Source organism: Fistularia commersonii, chromosome 7, assembly GCF_037954325.1.
Source record: "Fistularia commersonii isolate RoL2024-O1a breed Wild chromosome 7, RoL_Fcom_v1.0, whole genome shotgun sequence".
NCBI lineage: Eukaryota > Metazoa > Chordata > Actinopteri > Syngnathiformes > Fistulariidae > Fistularia > Fistularia commersonii.
In genome coordinates, this window is record NC_141290.1 from 12,809,639 (window position 1) to 12,824,343 (window position 14,705).

The window sequence follows — 14,705 nt, forward strand, 5'->3', positions numbered from 1 at the left end:
TAACATGTCAAGAAAATGTAAACGCCGAGTCATACTGATTTTAGCAAATTTTGTATATTATTTTGCATTCAGTCTCTAACGAGGATTTGACAACTGGCATTACATCAGAATACAGGTCTTTCAAGGCAGGGAAAAAAATGATAAATTATTTTATAATTGGTCCAAATACAATATGTTAACCAGTGAGCTACAAACAGATGAACTAGGTCTTGAAGTTATATCAATTTGGATTTTTTTGGGGGGGGGATTTCATTCAGAGAGAGTGTGTGTGTGTTTCAAACATGTGGCTGCTGCAATGCAGTATCAGTGAGGAAGGAGGAACAATTGGCCATCAGTGTCCATAAAAAGAGCACTGCACTCCTGACTGCCTCGAACGAGTGCTCAGCCTTCAAAAGATATGGCCTATCGAACTGATAATTCTCTGTAATGCTTTTGTAGCAACCATCAACATATGCAAAGTGGAAGTTTGTCTTTGGGATTTTGTTGCCCCGCTTTAATTGAATACTCAATTACAGATCAATATTTTGGAAACTTGTGTTGTTGCTGTGACAAAGTTATTTGGACAACACATCTCTGCATTTGTCACCCCTCCCAGAAAATGAAAAATAATATATTTTCCTACATCATGTTATTTTTAATGTGCAAAACTTACACAAAATAAATGTAGTCCATTAAAGAAAATCCATACAAGTCTCCTGCTTGGTGATTAATAATCCTAATGTTCTTCCTCCAAAAATGATGGACAGGGTATGTTTGGAATCTTTAAAAGTGCATGATCCGTCACACTGCGTAACTTAGTGACAGTGTGCTTCCAGTTAGTTTATTGTATCTCTCTGGTTCTGGTGCCAGAACATCAGATGGAGACTAGCTGTTGAAGTCAAACGCATAACGGAAACAAATTGAACATTGACACCGTTGTCCGCTCATGAACACGCCCACCCGTTTTCATGTCCCCGTATGGTTGAAACTCGTTCAGCATTCAGCGAACTGGGACCCTTCGCTTTTAATTAAAGTCAGTCAGCTAATGCAAAGTGAGCCGGGATTCACTGCATGCACTAACAGTCTTTGTAACGGGCCCCTGATTCATAAATAATGGCTGTGCTGTCAAGGGAAACCTGGGAAAGCCATTAAGAGATAGTGAGAGGTATCCGCATATGTGACAGCAGGCATGGAGACAGAAGGGATGAGGCCGAGAGCCTTGATGGACTTGTGTCTGCCAGGAGTAACCTTGGCAAAGCTATGTCTCACAAAAATCATCCATCTGGTCCCCTACCCCCGCCCTCCCTCCCCGCCAAATGCCACACCAGAGGGTTTCCTGGTGACCCTTGGATTCCCCGAGGCCAATCTTGATAAACATGGTTCTTTACCTATCAGCAATATTGACAGAAAAGATGGGATTTTCAATTGGTTGCTTTGGTTCTTTGTTTTTAAGTGAAGATCACAATGGTGATGGTGGTTTTGCACTATTTTAGTCAAACCCGTGTCTATTATTAATGATGCTTATTGCCAGGAAAGCTTACAAATATAGCTGCTGGTAAGAAGAATCGCACAAGGGATTTACTGCAAAGCTCAGAACGTACACCCGAACATAGCAAATATGTTGACAAAGACGCGTTTTCGGTATGTTTGGGGAAAATGCAATGTACATAGAAATAGTTGTGCCGTTTAATTTGTGCGAGACATTTACAATTTTGTAGGATACCCATTCCACCAAACCAGGTGCAATTATACACAGAAATGGAACACACACACACAAAAAAAAACTCCTGTCACCACAACACAAGTTCAGTCCTACGAAATAACTGGTGAGATTTTTTTCATTCTTTCACTTAACTCTGAAATGAGATTCCCTTTCACAATACATCAAGAACTTCCATCAAAATACTTCCATTTATTTTTCAACTTCCATTAAAAATAAACCAATACAATCACTGCTCATTTCATTTTATGACCCCTGTCACTATGTTCGTTTGCTCTTGATCAAGTCTTGGTTTATTTCGTAACGTAAAAACACTTATTATCTTATTGGCTGCGGAAGCGCAAAACTGCTCCTCTTAAGTCAGGACAGTTCAACTGCATCACTCAAACTGCACTCATGGGAGCCTTTTCCTTCAAACCAATCCTAAAATTGAATGTAATTATAGGTTACTTGATCAAATTTTTTTTTCGAGAACAGAAACACTAAATGGTTGAAACGAAACATTTTTTTTTTTACTTACACATGTCACATAGCAGTTGGGAAATGTGACTCACACACCAGGAAAAAAAGCAGCAGTGCTGCTGAAGGAGCCTGAAGACGTGTACCACTTTAAATTGCCCACACTGCAGATAAGGTAAGGAGTGGTTGCTACAGTGCGGTTGGAGAGCGCATTTTTGCCTTCTCCATCACCGACTCCTCTCTTGGTATGCATAGCAATGCCCTACTGCAGGTTTGACTGAGCTTTATATAAACCAGCACAGCGGCCACTGCTGACTTAACACATATTTCATCGCAATTATCATCCACCTTGAGAACAGAATAAAACAAATCTTCTGAAAATCAGATAGGACACCAATAGAGGCCGCTTTATGTGGATTGTGTACGTGGTTCTGGCTCAGTGAAATTGCATAATCCTTTCCCCCCCACCACGTAAGGCGATTCTTTCATGCATGTCGTTTCAAGTCAGCGTCTGAAGATGCCTTTCTGCTCACCATGTAGGCTATTATGAGACTCACAGAAGTGTTTCTGTACAATGCGGAGGAAAAGGGAGGCGCTTGACACAGCTTTAACATTTCTGCAGGTCAGACACTGAATTCTTTGTATGTTGCATAAAAAAAAAGAAAAAACAAATGCAAATCGCTCAGGATGACGCATGAATAGACGGCCGTGCCTGCACGGCAGAATGACAGTCTTATCCCATTGTAAAGATGCTCACCTCTTATATATCGTGTGTAATTACTGAATGTAACTAGGGAAAATCATCTATTTAAGCTCCCCCCCCCTCCTCCGACACAAACACGCACCGCCCCTTGCAGTTGTTTCCTCTGTGAGCACCTTATCCGGACTATTTACCTTTCGCTTTAGCAGCTGCAGCAGCCGCGGCTCGTCGCTCTTTCGGGGAGCTGAGCGGCGGAGGCAGAGCATTTTGCTGATCCCAGCACGTTTGGTTACTAAGGGGAGGAGGGAAGAGGAGTCGAGGGGGGGGGGGGACTACCAGCACCTCCTTGATCGGTTCCCTCCTCCCTTTTTTTTTCGCCCACCGCCATCCCACGACAGCCTACCCGGAGGAAAGAAGTCAGGGAGGGGGGGGAGGGGGGGAAGTGAGGACACACCCGCACATACTGTAGCCTACCCGGTGTACACGGCGAGGATGCTGCAGACAACATGAGTGAATATCATCGTAAGTCCCAAATTGGAAATTCATATTTTTTCCCCCCTTTTTGAAGGCAAAAAAAAAAAAAAAAAAAAAAAAAAAAAAAACCTGACTGCCACAGCTGGTTCTTCACCGCCGTCACATCCATCCGGAGCATGAACTAACAGCCAGATACGACCAAAAAATATGTCTGCAGGTATGTATAAAATCACGTAAAGCGGGGAGGGTGTGGAGGTTAACTCTCACTCCGATTCGATGTGAATTGCTTAGAGATGGCAATATTTTGCAGTAAAATGCTTAGCGACGCTGGTCACTTCACCACGTGAAAAACTGTAATAATCCTGTAGTTATGAGAATGTGTGAAATTGAAGCATTTTCACAAAAGTCTTCCCACTTTATGAGTGGAGATGATGCAGATAAGAGATACAGCTGTTTCCCCCCCTCCCTCTTGCAACCTATTTCGTTCTATTGATAAATAATTTATCGCTGTTTTTGAATATTTCAGACATGGCCATCATTTCAAGATGAACATGCTGCAACAAAAAAAGCATCTGGACGGAAAAGTCCGCTAAAATGAGGCATTTGCTTTTCTTTGGGTGGAACTGGGCATTTTCAAATCATAAAATGTTTATGTTTTATACTGTGGTGGTTTTAGTGATATTCTGGTATTATTACGGTGTGTGTATGACTTTGTGTCTGCTGCATTGCCATATTCATGCATGGTTTCACTGCAAAAGGTACAACCACTCATTCCTTTGAAATTTCCAATTGCTGCAGATCACTGCCCTAATTTAAGGGATGCTGTATTACAGCTTGTCCCCGAGTTTACCTGCATTGAAGATATTCATAAGCAAGGCAGGTTGCTTTTTTTGCATATTAATGTACCCACTTAAAAGCAGGAAAATGATCAAGTTCCGCAAGATGATTTATTTTGGTATCAATCGCATTCTCAGATCAGTCCAACTATACATAACTCGCATTAAATGTTATGGCATTGTTTGAGAGGCTTGTTGTGGTCTTCTCTTCTGACTAAAGTCCATGTGTTTTTGGACTAAATGAAAGAATTATTTAAATTACATATTGGCTGACCTTCTGTCTGTTTCTGCTTTATCTGTCCAATATGCAGTCAGATCCTAGGTGACATCCTGTGGCCGTCAGGTCTTTGCGGTGTTGAGCCCTCTCCCTCTCCTGGCCCCCGCCTGCAGTTCTTCAGGTTGCAGGACCCAGACTCACTGAAAAGTGCAGGCTTCCTCCCCCTGCAGAATGACTGTTGCCACAGGCGACCCCTCTGACGAAGCGGCTGCACACCCGGGGCACCCGCAGGACTATGATCCGGAGGCTGACCACGAATGCTGTGAGAGGGTGGTCATCAACATCTCAGGACTGCGCTTTGAGACTCAACTCAAAACTCTCTCACAATTCCCAGAAACTCTGCTTGGAGACCCTAAAAAGAGGATGAGATATTTTGACCCGCTGAGGAATGAGTACTTTTTTGACAGAAACAGACCTAGCTTTGATGCCATATTGTATTACTATCAATCAGGGGGTCGGCTAAGAAGGCCGGTCAACGTCACCCTTGACATTTTCTCAGAGGAGATTCGCTTCTATGAATTGGGTGAAGAGGCAATTGAGATATTCAGAGAGGATGAGGGTTTCATCAAGGAGGAGGAGCGTCCTCTTCCTGACAATGAGTTTCAAAGACAGGTGTGGCTGCTGTTTGAATACCCAGAGAGCTCAGGTCCTGCTAGGATTATTGCCATAATCTCTGTCATGGTAATCCTGATATCAATTGTCAGTTTCTGCTTGGAGACCCTCCCCATTTTCCGCAATGAAGAAGAAGAAATGCACAAATCTCACGCAGAGGTCTTTTCACCTGAGACCAACACAACAATCATCAGCTATACGTCCACCTACTTTACCGATCCCTTTTTCATCCTGGAGACACTTTGCATCATTTGGTTTTCCTTTGAATTTCTTGTGCGATTCTTTGCCTGCCCAAGCAAAGCTGGCTTTTTTGGTAACATCATGAACATAATAGATATTGTTGCTATCATCCCTTACTTCATCACTCTTGGCACAGAGCTGGCAGACCGGCCAGAGGATGGCCAAGCAGGTCAGCAAGCCATGTCCTTAGCAATTCTCAGGGTCATCCGATTAGTACGAGTCTTCAGAATTTTCAAGCTCTCTCGTCACTCCAAGGGGCTTCAGATCCTGGGACAGACCCTCAAGGCCAGCATGAGAGAGCTCGGCCTCCTCATTTTCTTCCTCTTCATAGGTGTCATACTTTTCTCCAGTGCTGTCTACTTTGCTGAAGCGGATGAGCCCGAGTCTCAGTTTGAAAGCATCCCAGATGCATTTTGGTGGGCTGTGGTGTCCATGACAACTGTTGGTTACGGTGATATGGTCCCAACCACGATTGGCGGCAAGATTGTGGGATCCCTGTGCGCCATTGCAGGTGTGTTGACAATAGCCTTGCCTGTGCCTGTCATCGTCTCCAACTTTAACTATTTCTATCACCGTGAGACTGAAGGCGAAGAGCAAGCCCAGTACCTGCAGGTCAACGTACCCAAAGCCGATTCAGCGGAAGAGCTGAAGAAGAGTCGGAGCGGCTCCACCATCAGTAAATCAGACTATATGGAGATCCAGGAGGCTGTGAACAACAGCAATGAGGACTTTCAGGAGGAGAACCTTAAGACAGCCAACTGCACGCTGGCCAACACAAACTATGTGAACATCACCAAAATGCTCACAGATGTCTAGTCATCTATTTCTATGCCACTGCAGGAAAATGTGGAGCAGAGCCAATGGACGGGAAAGGTTTGCAGCCTCACACATCATGTGTGCTGGAAAATAAAAGGCAATAGAATTCCGGATATTGGTAATAGAAAATGAAATCTATATTACAATGAACATTTGCTCACTCAGCGCTCATCCTGTCTTCACTGCTAATACCAGTCAAACAGAGTGTAATTTGAAATTTTGCATTTCTGCATGGAGTTGGCTTATTTTTTGTGGCTGCTTAAAAAAGGTGGGGAAATATGTCCTGTTCACAACAGTAGCCAACGGTAGAGCACAAAAAGAAATGAAAAAGGGAAAAACAAAGCAATTTACAGTAATTATTGCTTAAAAAAACAAAAACAACACAAGCCCTGCTCTAGTCCCTTTCCCCTTGATCCCTCATTTCCCAAGGCACACTGCTCTGCCATGCGCTTTCTGAAGAGCCCTATTTGGCACCGCATATGCTGCTTCCTGGAGCCAATGAAACAAAACTGTCTTATGCTTCACCATTTAGAGATAAAAAGGATGTGTGAGCATAATGCCAACCCACTCCAGTACTGGTATAGCCTGTGGGTGACTTGTGACGAGGTTTGTGGTGAAGTACACCACATTATTTCAAGGATGAATGACAACCGTCAGCACTAAGCTTATGGTTCGACACCTTTTTCCGGTAGACATCAGTATCTGATGAATGACTGAGAATGGCCTTGACTTTTCACTGCTTTGGTCTTACATGTATTGCAATGCAAGCTCTCCCCTTTCCATTCACCCAAAACTGGTCTTACTGCAGAGCTTTGAGGACAACTTGAATGTTTCTTCTTGATTTTTTTATTTTTTTGTTCACTCACACACACTCACACGCTACTGATTCATATAGATAGGTAGGTAGGTAGGTTTACTGTGACTTAAAACCTGATAGCGGTAGGTAGATCCTGTTCGTAGTAAACACAGTCAATAGATTATGCATGTCATTTTTATCTGAATGAGTACTTTCACTTGTTTCTCAACTGCCACTGGCTTCATCACTTCCCTGAATACTTGTCTGAACACTGCCTTCTATACAAATGCACACTTTTTAAAAGGATGCCTGCAGGTAGCTCTGACAAGAACATAAAGCTGTATGTAAGCAGATTTCTTGAGGAATATTCATATGGCCAAATCCAGCACTTAGTATGATGCAATGTCTTCATCAATATAGACATTCCTTGAAGAAGTGATTACAGTTTTCTTTTGCAAGACTGCTATAAACTTATTGCAGATAAGCTGTGATTTAAGACATGAATTCACAAGTTGTGGACATGATTGCAGATCCAATAGACCCGCAATGGCGTCTCATGTCTTTAAAATCAAAATAGGACATTTTTATGTATGTATAAAATAATCCTTCCCCTAAACTGCCTTTACTTGGGATTATGCTATTCTCCTAGTGTTGCATGACCTCAAAATCATTCCTAGTAGCATGAATCTAAGATCAAAAAAAAGACTCAGATAAAAAAGACAAATTATTAAAATAGATATTTATTTCTTATATATATGTATACTAACTATATATATAGGCCTATACAGACTGAGCACATAGTCAGTAAAAACACTTAACAAAAAATTACACAACTTCAAAAATAATAATGTTAATGGAGAAGGTAAGAGCCTTTCCATGATATGCAGATCATTGCCATGTTTTTATTTTTGATGAAAATATTTTTTCTGAGCACTGAACGTTCTCTGGTTTGGAGTGCCAAAGAAACACTATTACTAGCCATCCAGAAATCTTTAATCAGAAACCTTTGTGTCATGTTTAATTGGCTTGAATAGACAGAAACTGACATTGTCTTCAATGCCAGAAGCTCAATCTGTCCTTTAAAAAAAAAAAAAAAATCATCAAATGTGAATTAGGTTCTGATTCCTGGACTGTGTCCAGCTGAGACTTACTGCTGTTCACCAAGCACTGCCAAGGTAACAGCAAAGACAGTAACATCAATACTGGAAGCGATAATTAGCAACAGTGTAGCAGATATTGGCCAACATAGGGGTCATCTGACTTCACTCCAAAGTCTCTTGCCTGTCTCCATCTTCACAGATGTCTTAGATAATGACAAATGCGATTCATACGAGAGGCTCTGTAGCAAAAATAGTCGGAACATCTATCTTACCAGGATATATGTCTATATTCTAAGGATTTCACTCCACTCGGTCTTTAACCTGCAGTAGTGAAATGTTAAGCCATTGATGCCAATACATGCTGAGGATGCCTCATCTGTCTGGTCAAACTGAGGCTTCTGGAGCATTCTCTGTGCCCACACCCATGTTTGCTTGGATGCAATAAACTGGTGCAGATCTATTTGTTATTTTTACAGAGAGGTGGATTGAGATTTAAAAAAAGTCAAGTAAAAACAGACCAGATTAAATAGCTGCTGAGCAATAGTTCTATAATCTCTGAGTGGGAGTGTAAATGTTTTTAATTATTTCTTCTTTTTTTTTATTCAATTAACCTATAAGCACTAGACTTCCGCACTCCAATCAAGATCTTACGGATCATCAGTGAAGTATTGTTATGAGATGTTGATGCATATGTAGGAGGTGTGTGTGTGCGTGTGTTTCCATGTGAGAGAGGGAGAGAGAGCGAATGGTTGAGTGCGTGCAAGAGAGAGACAGAGAGAATGTGCGTCTTAGCCTGGTTGTACATCTGCATTTATGCGACAGTCATTTGCATATGTGAAAATGAAAGTCAAATTTGACCAAAAATAATCGTCTATGCATGCACAATTGTAGGGTACCATATCTTCATTCCATATGTGTTGACTGATAAAATTATTAGAAACAATGCAGATACATGTAACATTTGTTTCTGTTTGAAACTGGGCACATTACCTCAGCTGAACCCACTGTAGCAGCGCATATACAGGAACAAACAATGAAGAAGTTATTTAGCTTAAAGCACAAAGATTTTAAAGTCTTTGCTAATGTAATTTGAAAAATGTTGAAAATGACCTTTCCATGCTTTACGGGAAGCATCACAGCCGCCTAAATTATCATCTCTCATGCGCTGAGGGACCCACCAGCAAATTCAATCCCTGAGAAGAAAACCCAACAGTGAGTATACTTGTAAATCTACACGGAGCAAAAATAACAAAAGGAAAGAATGGAAGGGGAGTTGATGAAATTACAAAATATTGTGTTTCATCTGGTTACAATTACGTGTTTATCAATGGGGGTGATGGTCCTCAAATGAACTTTTATGAAACACAGTAACCATACTACTGTATTACTCTGCTGCTCTATGTCAAACTATCACATGCTGAATATAAATACAAGCTTTTAGTTCTTTTGGTTTGTTTGTAAGGCTCCTGCATAAATAGACAGGTAATAAGAGGATCAATATGCAAACTGTATGCATTTGTGTGTTTTGGGAAGAGTGTTTCTTTTCATTTCAGCCCTGTTCACTGTTAACATACACAGATATCAACGTCACTCCTTGTCTTTCCCTGTATCATAGAGGCCTGAAAACATCCATCAATGTGGGTACAGTGGATAATGGGTTTTCTTTCTGTGAAATGAAATGTGAAAGAAAAATGTATATAGTAACCAATGGATGATGGAGTGAAAAAAAATGTACTATATTCTGTATGTGACGTATGGGTTTAAAAAGTAGTATTATCTGCACTTTACATGACTAAAAGGACAATCTATGGACAACAAAACAAGTGAAATTAAAACACAGAATTCTTCCAAATGGTCTGATAAACTAATATTGATAATGGATCAATAATAATTCATCTGAAAGTGTGCTAAATTTGTTTGTGCACCTTTAAAGTTGTGACTCCTTTTTTTTTGGCGTCAAGTATGACAAAATGGAAAGTACAGTGTATATTTCAAAATGCTCATCAAGCCGCCACTCCTTGCCTCACATGGCATTTAGTGTTCAACTGATCTTGATGGATAATTTTCACAGAAAAAAAGACTGTGCTGATACAAAATGCCCCGGATCGATCAAAGGCTTTCTTTGTTGTTATTCTTGGGACTCTGTCTTTGTAGCTGCGGGCAGTGTGGAGGACATTTTCAAACGCCTCCTGGTATCTTGAGCCTGTTCCTCCCTTTAAGTGCTCAGTATATGCTCCCTGCAGTTTGAAAGAGAGAGCAGGGTGATCTATTAATAGCCTTTTTGTTGGGGAAAGAGATAGGAGGAGGAGGAAGAACGTGAGATGAGGAGGAGATGGAGACGAATATAGAGGAGAAGACAGCAAAATTCTGGAAGGAATCCATTACATATTACATTCTGTGCTGCCGCTCTGAAAATGACCTATTGCCTGAGGATGCTATCTGTTTGAGGTATTTGGAGGTTTGCTCAACTCCCCAGTGTGAGACAGTACAAGTCTTTGAGTTGACGTTCATTGCTGCTTGGCTGAAGTGACCCTCTTTTCCACAAATCCTCTACACCTGTCACACCCACACTCTACAGTGCAGCTTTCTGAGGCACAGCTGCTACCTTGCTTTGTGCTTTCTGACATTTTTAGTCAGCTTGTGCTTTAACTACAGTTCTAAGAGCAGGAACTCTCGGGGCCGCTATGCTGTAGCGACACCACTGCTGGAGCCATTTGCCTTCTTTTAATACAGCATTGCAGCTCTTCTGAGGAAACTCGGGAAATACGGAGAGGCAGGTGGGATGGAGCAGCATGGTGAGCTTGACCAAGGTCTCTGCAGGTGGCTGACATTGCTTCTGCAGCACTGCTGTTGTCAAGGAGGAGAGTGTGTTCCTCAAGGGTGGTGGGATGCCCACAGGAGCACATTTGAATTGTCATGTTGGCTTGTACTCTGCTTGTAATTAGCCTGCAAGCACTGTGGGAATCGCTACTATTCCAACTGCTGCCCAGACACCAGACCACACCCTGTTATCTGTTTAACATTATGCTCATTAACTTTTACACTAAGTGAGGGCATCTTCCTTTTCCTCGACTGAAAAGCGGCATGATTTCCATCTATTATAAGTTTGCTGTTTTGTCAATGAAAATAGCAAGCTCAGCCACTTGGCTTGAGAGTCATCTTGATAAATGGTAACCTGTAATTTTGTTTCTAAATTGCCAGACAAAAGCATCACTCCCCTCTGTTGTGGCATTGTCGTAGGTTTTATATTTGTGTTCCCCTAACAACCAGTGTTGATTAAAACAGTGCTGTTTTTTCCAAGCTCATTCGGGAAATGAAAGGATATTATGCACTGCATGGTTTTATTTTTCATCTATTCTGAGTCTCATAGTGCTAAGATAATTTGGGTTCACAGCGACAATGGGGTAAATCCTGCTTCCTCAAGAGTCATATGGATGATCAATACGCTCATATTTTGTGGGCCTATTGCACATATGAAAACACACACACAGTTCACAAACCCACGCCTTCTGGGGGTGACAAATGGGACAAGTTAAGGTCAGCCAACCATGCATCCCATCTCTCAGGGGACAGCAAACCTGTCACAGCACACAGTGCAACTGACAGAAAGATTATGAGCTCTGCAGCTCATAATCACAAACAAAACCAGTAAACATGAATATAAAAGACCAGTATAGAAACCGAATAAAATCCTCTTCTACATATTAACTATGTGGGCAGAATAAACAGAGCAGAGTGAGGTCACATGGAAAATAGTGATTATCGGGATGCAGGACTGGATAAGCTTCAGTACCAGGTGTCAGTGGGTTTGTATAGTAGCTTCTGAACTGAAATGTGTGTGGGGGAGACTGAGTTTGATTTTAGTAATGCAAGTGAGGTGGTGCTCCTGTCACCTTAGGCAACAACATATAGACTCCAAATGAAGCGTGTTCCTGTTTTGATGCACTGAGCTAGGTTTGCCTCAAGGTCAGGGAGGTTAGTCTCAGGAGTGGCCTGATTTGTGAATGAAAAGAAAGACAGTGAGAAGACAGAAAAGCTTTTTCTGAAACAAGATCTTGTTAAACTGGCATAGATTTTTGATTTTTTTTTTTTATAAACGTATGTTGAACTATGCTTTATGGGACCAGAAAGTTTATGGTGATTACCACTGTCATTTAAAGTAAGTGAAGCTGGACCAAAATCAGTTTTTAATGAAAGGCACAAAATTTTTGCTACAATCAGCAAGACAGCAATTGTGACAACATTAGTACATTTGAGTGGTGTTCATCATTTTCATGTCAACATTTAAATTGCTATTGTTGCAGTAATTGGACTGTAAACACACACACACACACACACACACACACACACACATATATGTGTATATATATATATACACACACACACTCGCACACACACATGCATACACACCCATACATGCATGTATGTATGTATGTATGGATGATGTTTTGCCAGAAAAACTAAAAGAAACTGTGTGCTTTCTCTCATCTTAGCTGACAAAACAGAAGCTGACAAAGGTTGACCACTGTCAAGGTAACAGACACCTCAAACTGAAGACTGAGGTTACATTTGCTCCATGAAGGCCCGACCCTGATCAACAGCAGATTACTGAACCCATTTGAGATGGACTTCAAGATGTGGATTGACTGATTTGGGTTAGGTTTGAAATGGATGTCTTCATGTTGTTTTCACAACCAGGCAGCATAAAAGGTGTTTGTATCGACTGCTTTAAACTCAGAGATAAAGTATTATAGCAACAGAGTTAAACTTGCTGTGTCATGAAATGGAATAAAACATACATCCATAAAAAGCATTGTTATTGTTTTTACCTTGTAAGGGTAAGTCAGTGTCAACAATGTGGCATTTTCACAATAAAATAGTAAGAGAACAATCAATGACATAAACATGCATAAATGGGAGGTAATCTAATGATTGTGTAAATTAAAAAGCCCTTTGAGAACATCAAAATGAACACTTGGGAGATTTATCTCTCTCTTATTTGTATTAGCCATCGCAATGCTCAGTATTATAGTGTTATCAGCTCAAAGTAACAACATTGACTTGAATTTTGACTCTGCTACTTTAAAGGTGAAAACTGCATCTTTGCTGCTGGCTACATTCTGTGGATGCTATTTCTAACATGCTAACCAGGGAATGAATGTCAGAGGCTTTAAATATCCTATGTTAGTTAATATTTTATTATCATCTAAGTCTCAAGGTCTCTTCCCCATTTTGTATCACACTTCTAATTCTGAGATTGTGCACAGAGCAGGAAAAGGAAATCTGTTACCATTCTGCTGAATCATATTTTGTAGATTTACAGCTTGCTTTAACCTCGTCTGAATTCATAAATTATTTATGTTGATTACAACAGAAAAACAACAAGTAATTAATTAATGGCAAATGGCAATGCAATCGCAAATGCACATCCACAAAGGCATTATTTTCTTATCACACAAGTTTTTTACTCACATCCCACATTGGGAGTTTTGTCAGGAAGACTGAAAAAGGAGGCCTTTGGAAATTGTATCTGGAGGGAAAAGTCACGCATGTATTAGAAATAGACAGTAAACTGACAAGCAGACAGAAATCTGAGCATCCAAACAAAGCCATGTTGTCAACATACTTAAGTTGCAGTCAACATCTGCTGCCTTGACATAACTTCAGAATCTATGAATATAATGATGAAGACACTCCGAGACGAGAAGTGATTCACACAGACTTTGTTACTGTACAGATGGGGCTCGTTCTCCAAAATGTAGAGAACTTGAAATTTTTTCGGGGTGTTTTACATGGCTTGCTGAGTGTGGGTTTAGAGAAAAACCTGCGGTTACGGTATGTACCTTAAAACAGAAGATCAAATAACTTTAACAGACTTGCAATACTTTCTTCTTTCTTTCTAGTTTTGTTATTAATTGTAAAACCCCCCTGGAGTGGTCTTCATTCCCCAAGAAGAATACAGTAATTATTTGAAGCTGCTGACTAGGCTGATAAAATAACATTCCAAAGAAGTCTGTTAAAAAAAGAAAAAAAAAAAAACATCAAGAACTGTAAATGTGTGGCATGAGATGACAGAATATTAAATATACTTTAGATTAAAAAAAAAGTATAAAATCAAATATGATTTAACATAACATTTAAATGCAATAGTAATAAAACCTCAATAATATTACCAACCTTACGAAAGTATGTTAATACATACAAAGAGACATACAAAATGTTTATTTCATTGATTGAATTTTCAATTTCCCTATTTTACATATTTTAACAAAGGTGAACTGACAATGTTGATGAAGCAACTGTAATTTGTCCTTAAAATTATGACGGCAATGTTGTGTTACGGATGCTGTGCTGCATTTAGAATCCAACAGCATAGCATTTCCACCGGCACTCAAACATCGGGGTGCATTGTATCTTGATCGACATATATTGAGTTTGAAAAATGCACAATTCAGTAAAATGAGCCAAGGAACCAATAACCTTATGGGTAGTTCATCCTTTAAAGGAAAGATAATACCACATGATGTGCATTGTCTGTCAACAGTTCAGAAGTATGATTGACTGATCCTACCAAAAGGGGGTGTTATGGGAACACCTCCTACAACACCGGCTGGTGTCTCTCTGAGCCAGTCCCAAGCCAAGATAAATGCAGAGGGTTGCGTCAGGAAGGCCATCCAGCATAAAACTATTGCCAAA

The 14,705-nt window shown here is 40.6% G+C and overlaps 2 protein-coding genes across 2 annotated transcripts in view; one reads left to right on the forward strand and one right to left on the reverse strand.

Moving 5' to 3' along the window:
* ngfb (nerve growth factor b (beta polypeptide)) overlaps positions 1 to 14,705 on the reverse strand; it is a 90,249-nt gene that overhangs the window by 55,777 nt on the left and 19,767 nt on the right. The window lies entirely within an intron of this gene.
* Positions 3,309 to 12,819, forward strand: LOC147232792 (potassium voltage-gated channel subfamily A member 2). Its single transcript, XM_086149846.1, has 2 exons — positions 3,309 to 3,549; positions 4,480 to 12,819. Exon 2 carries the CDS (start codon positions 4,617 to 4,619, stop codon positions 6,111 to 6,113), a length of 1,497 nt encoding a protein of 498 aa, XP_086005972.1. The 5' UTR covers positions 3,309 to 3,549; positions 4,480 to 4,616; the 3' UTR covers positions 6,114 to 12,819.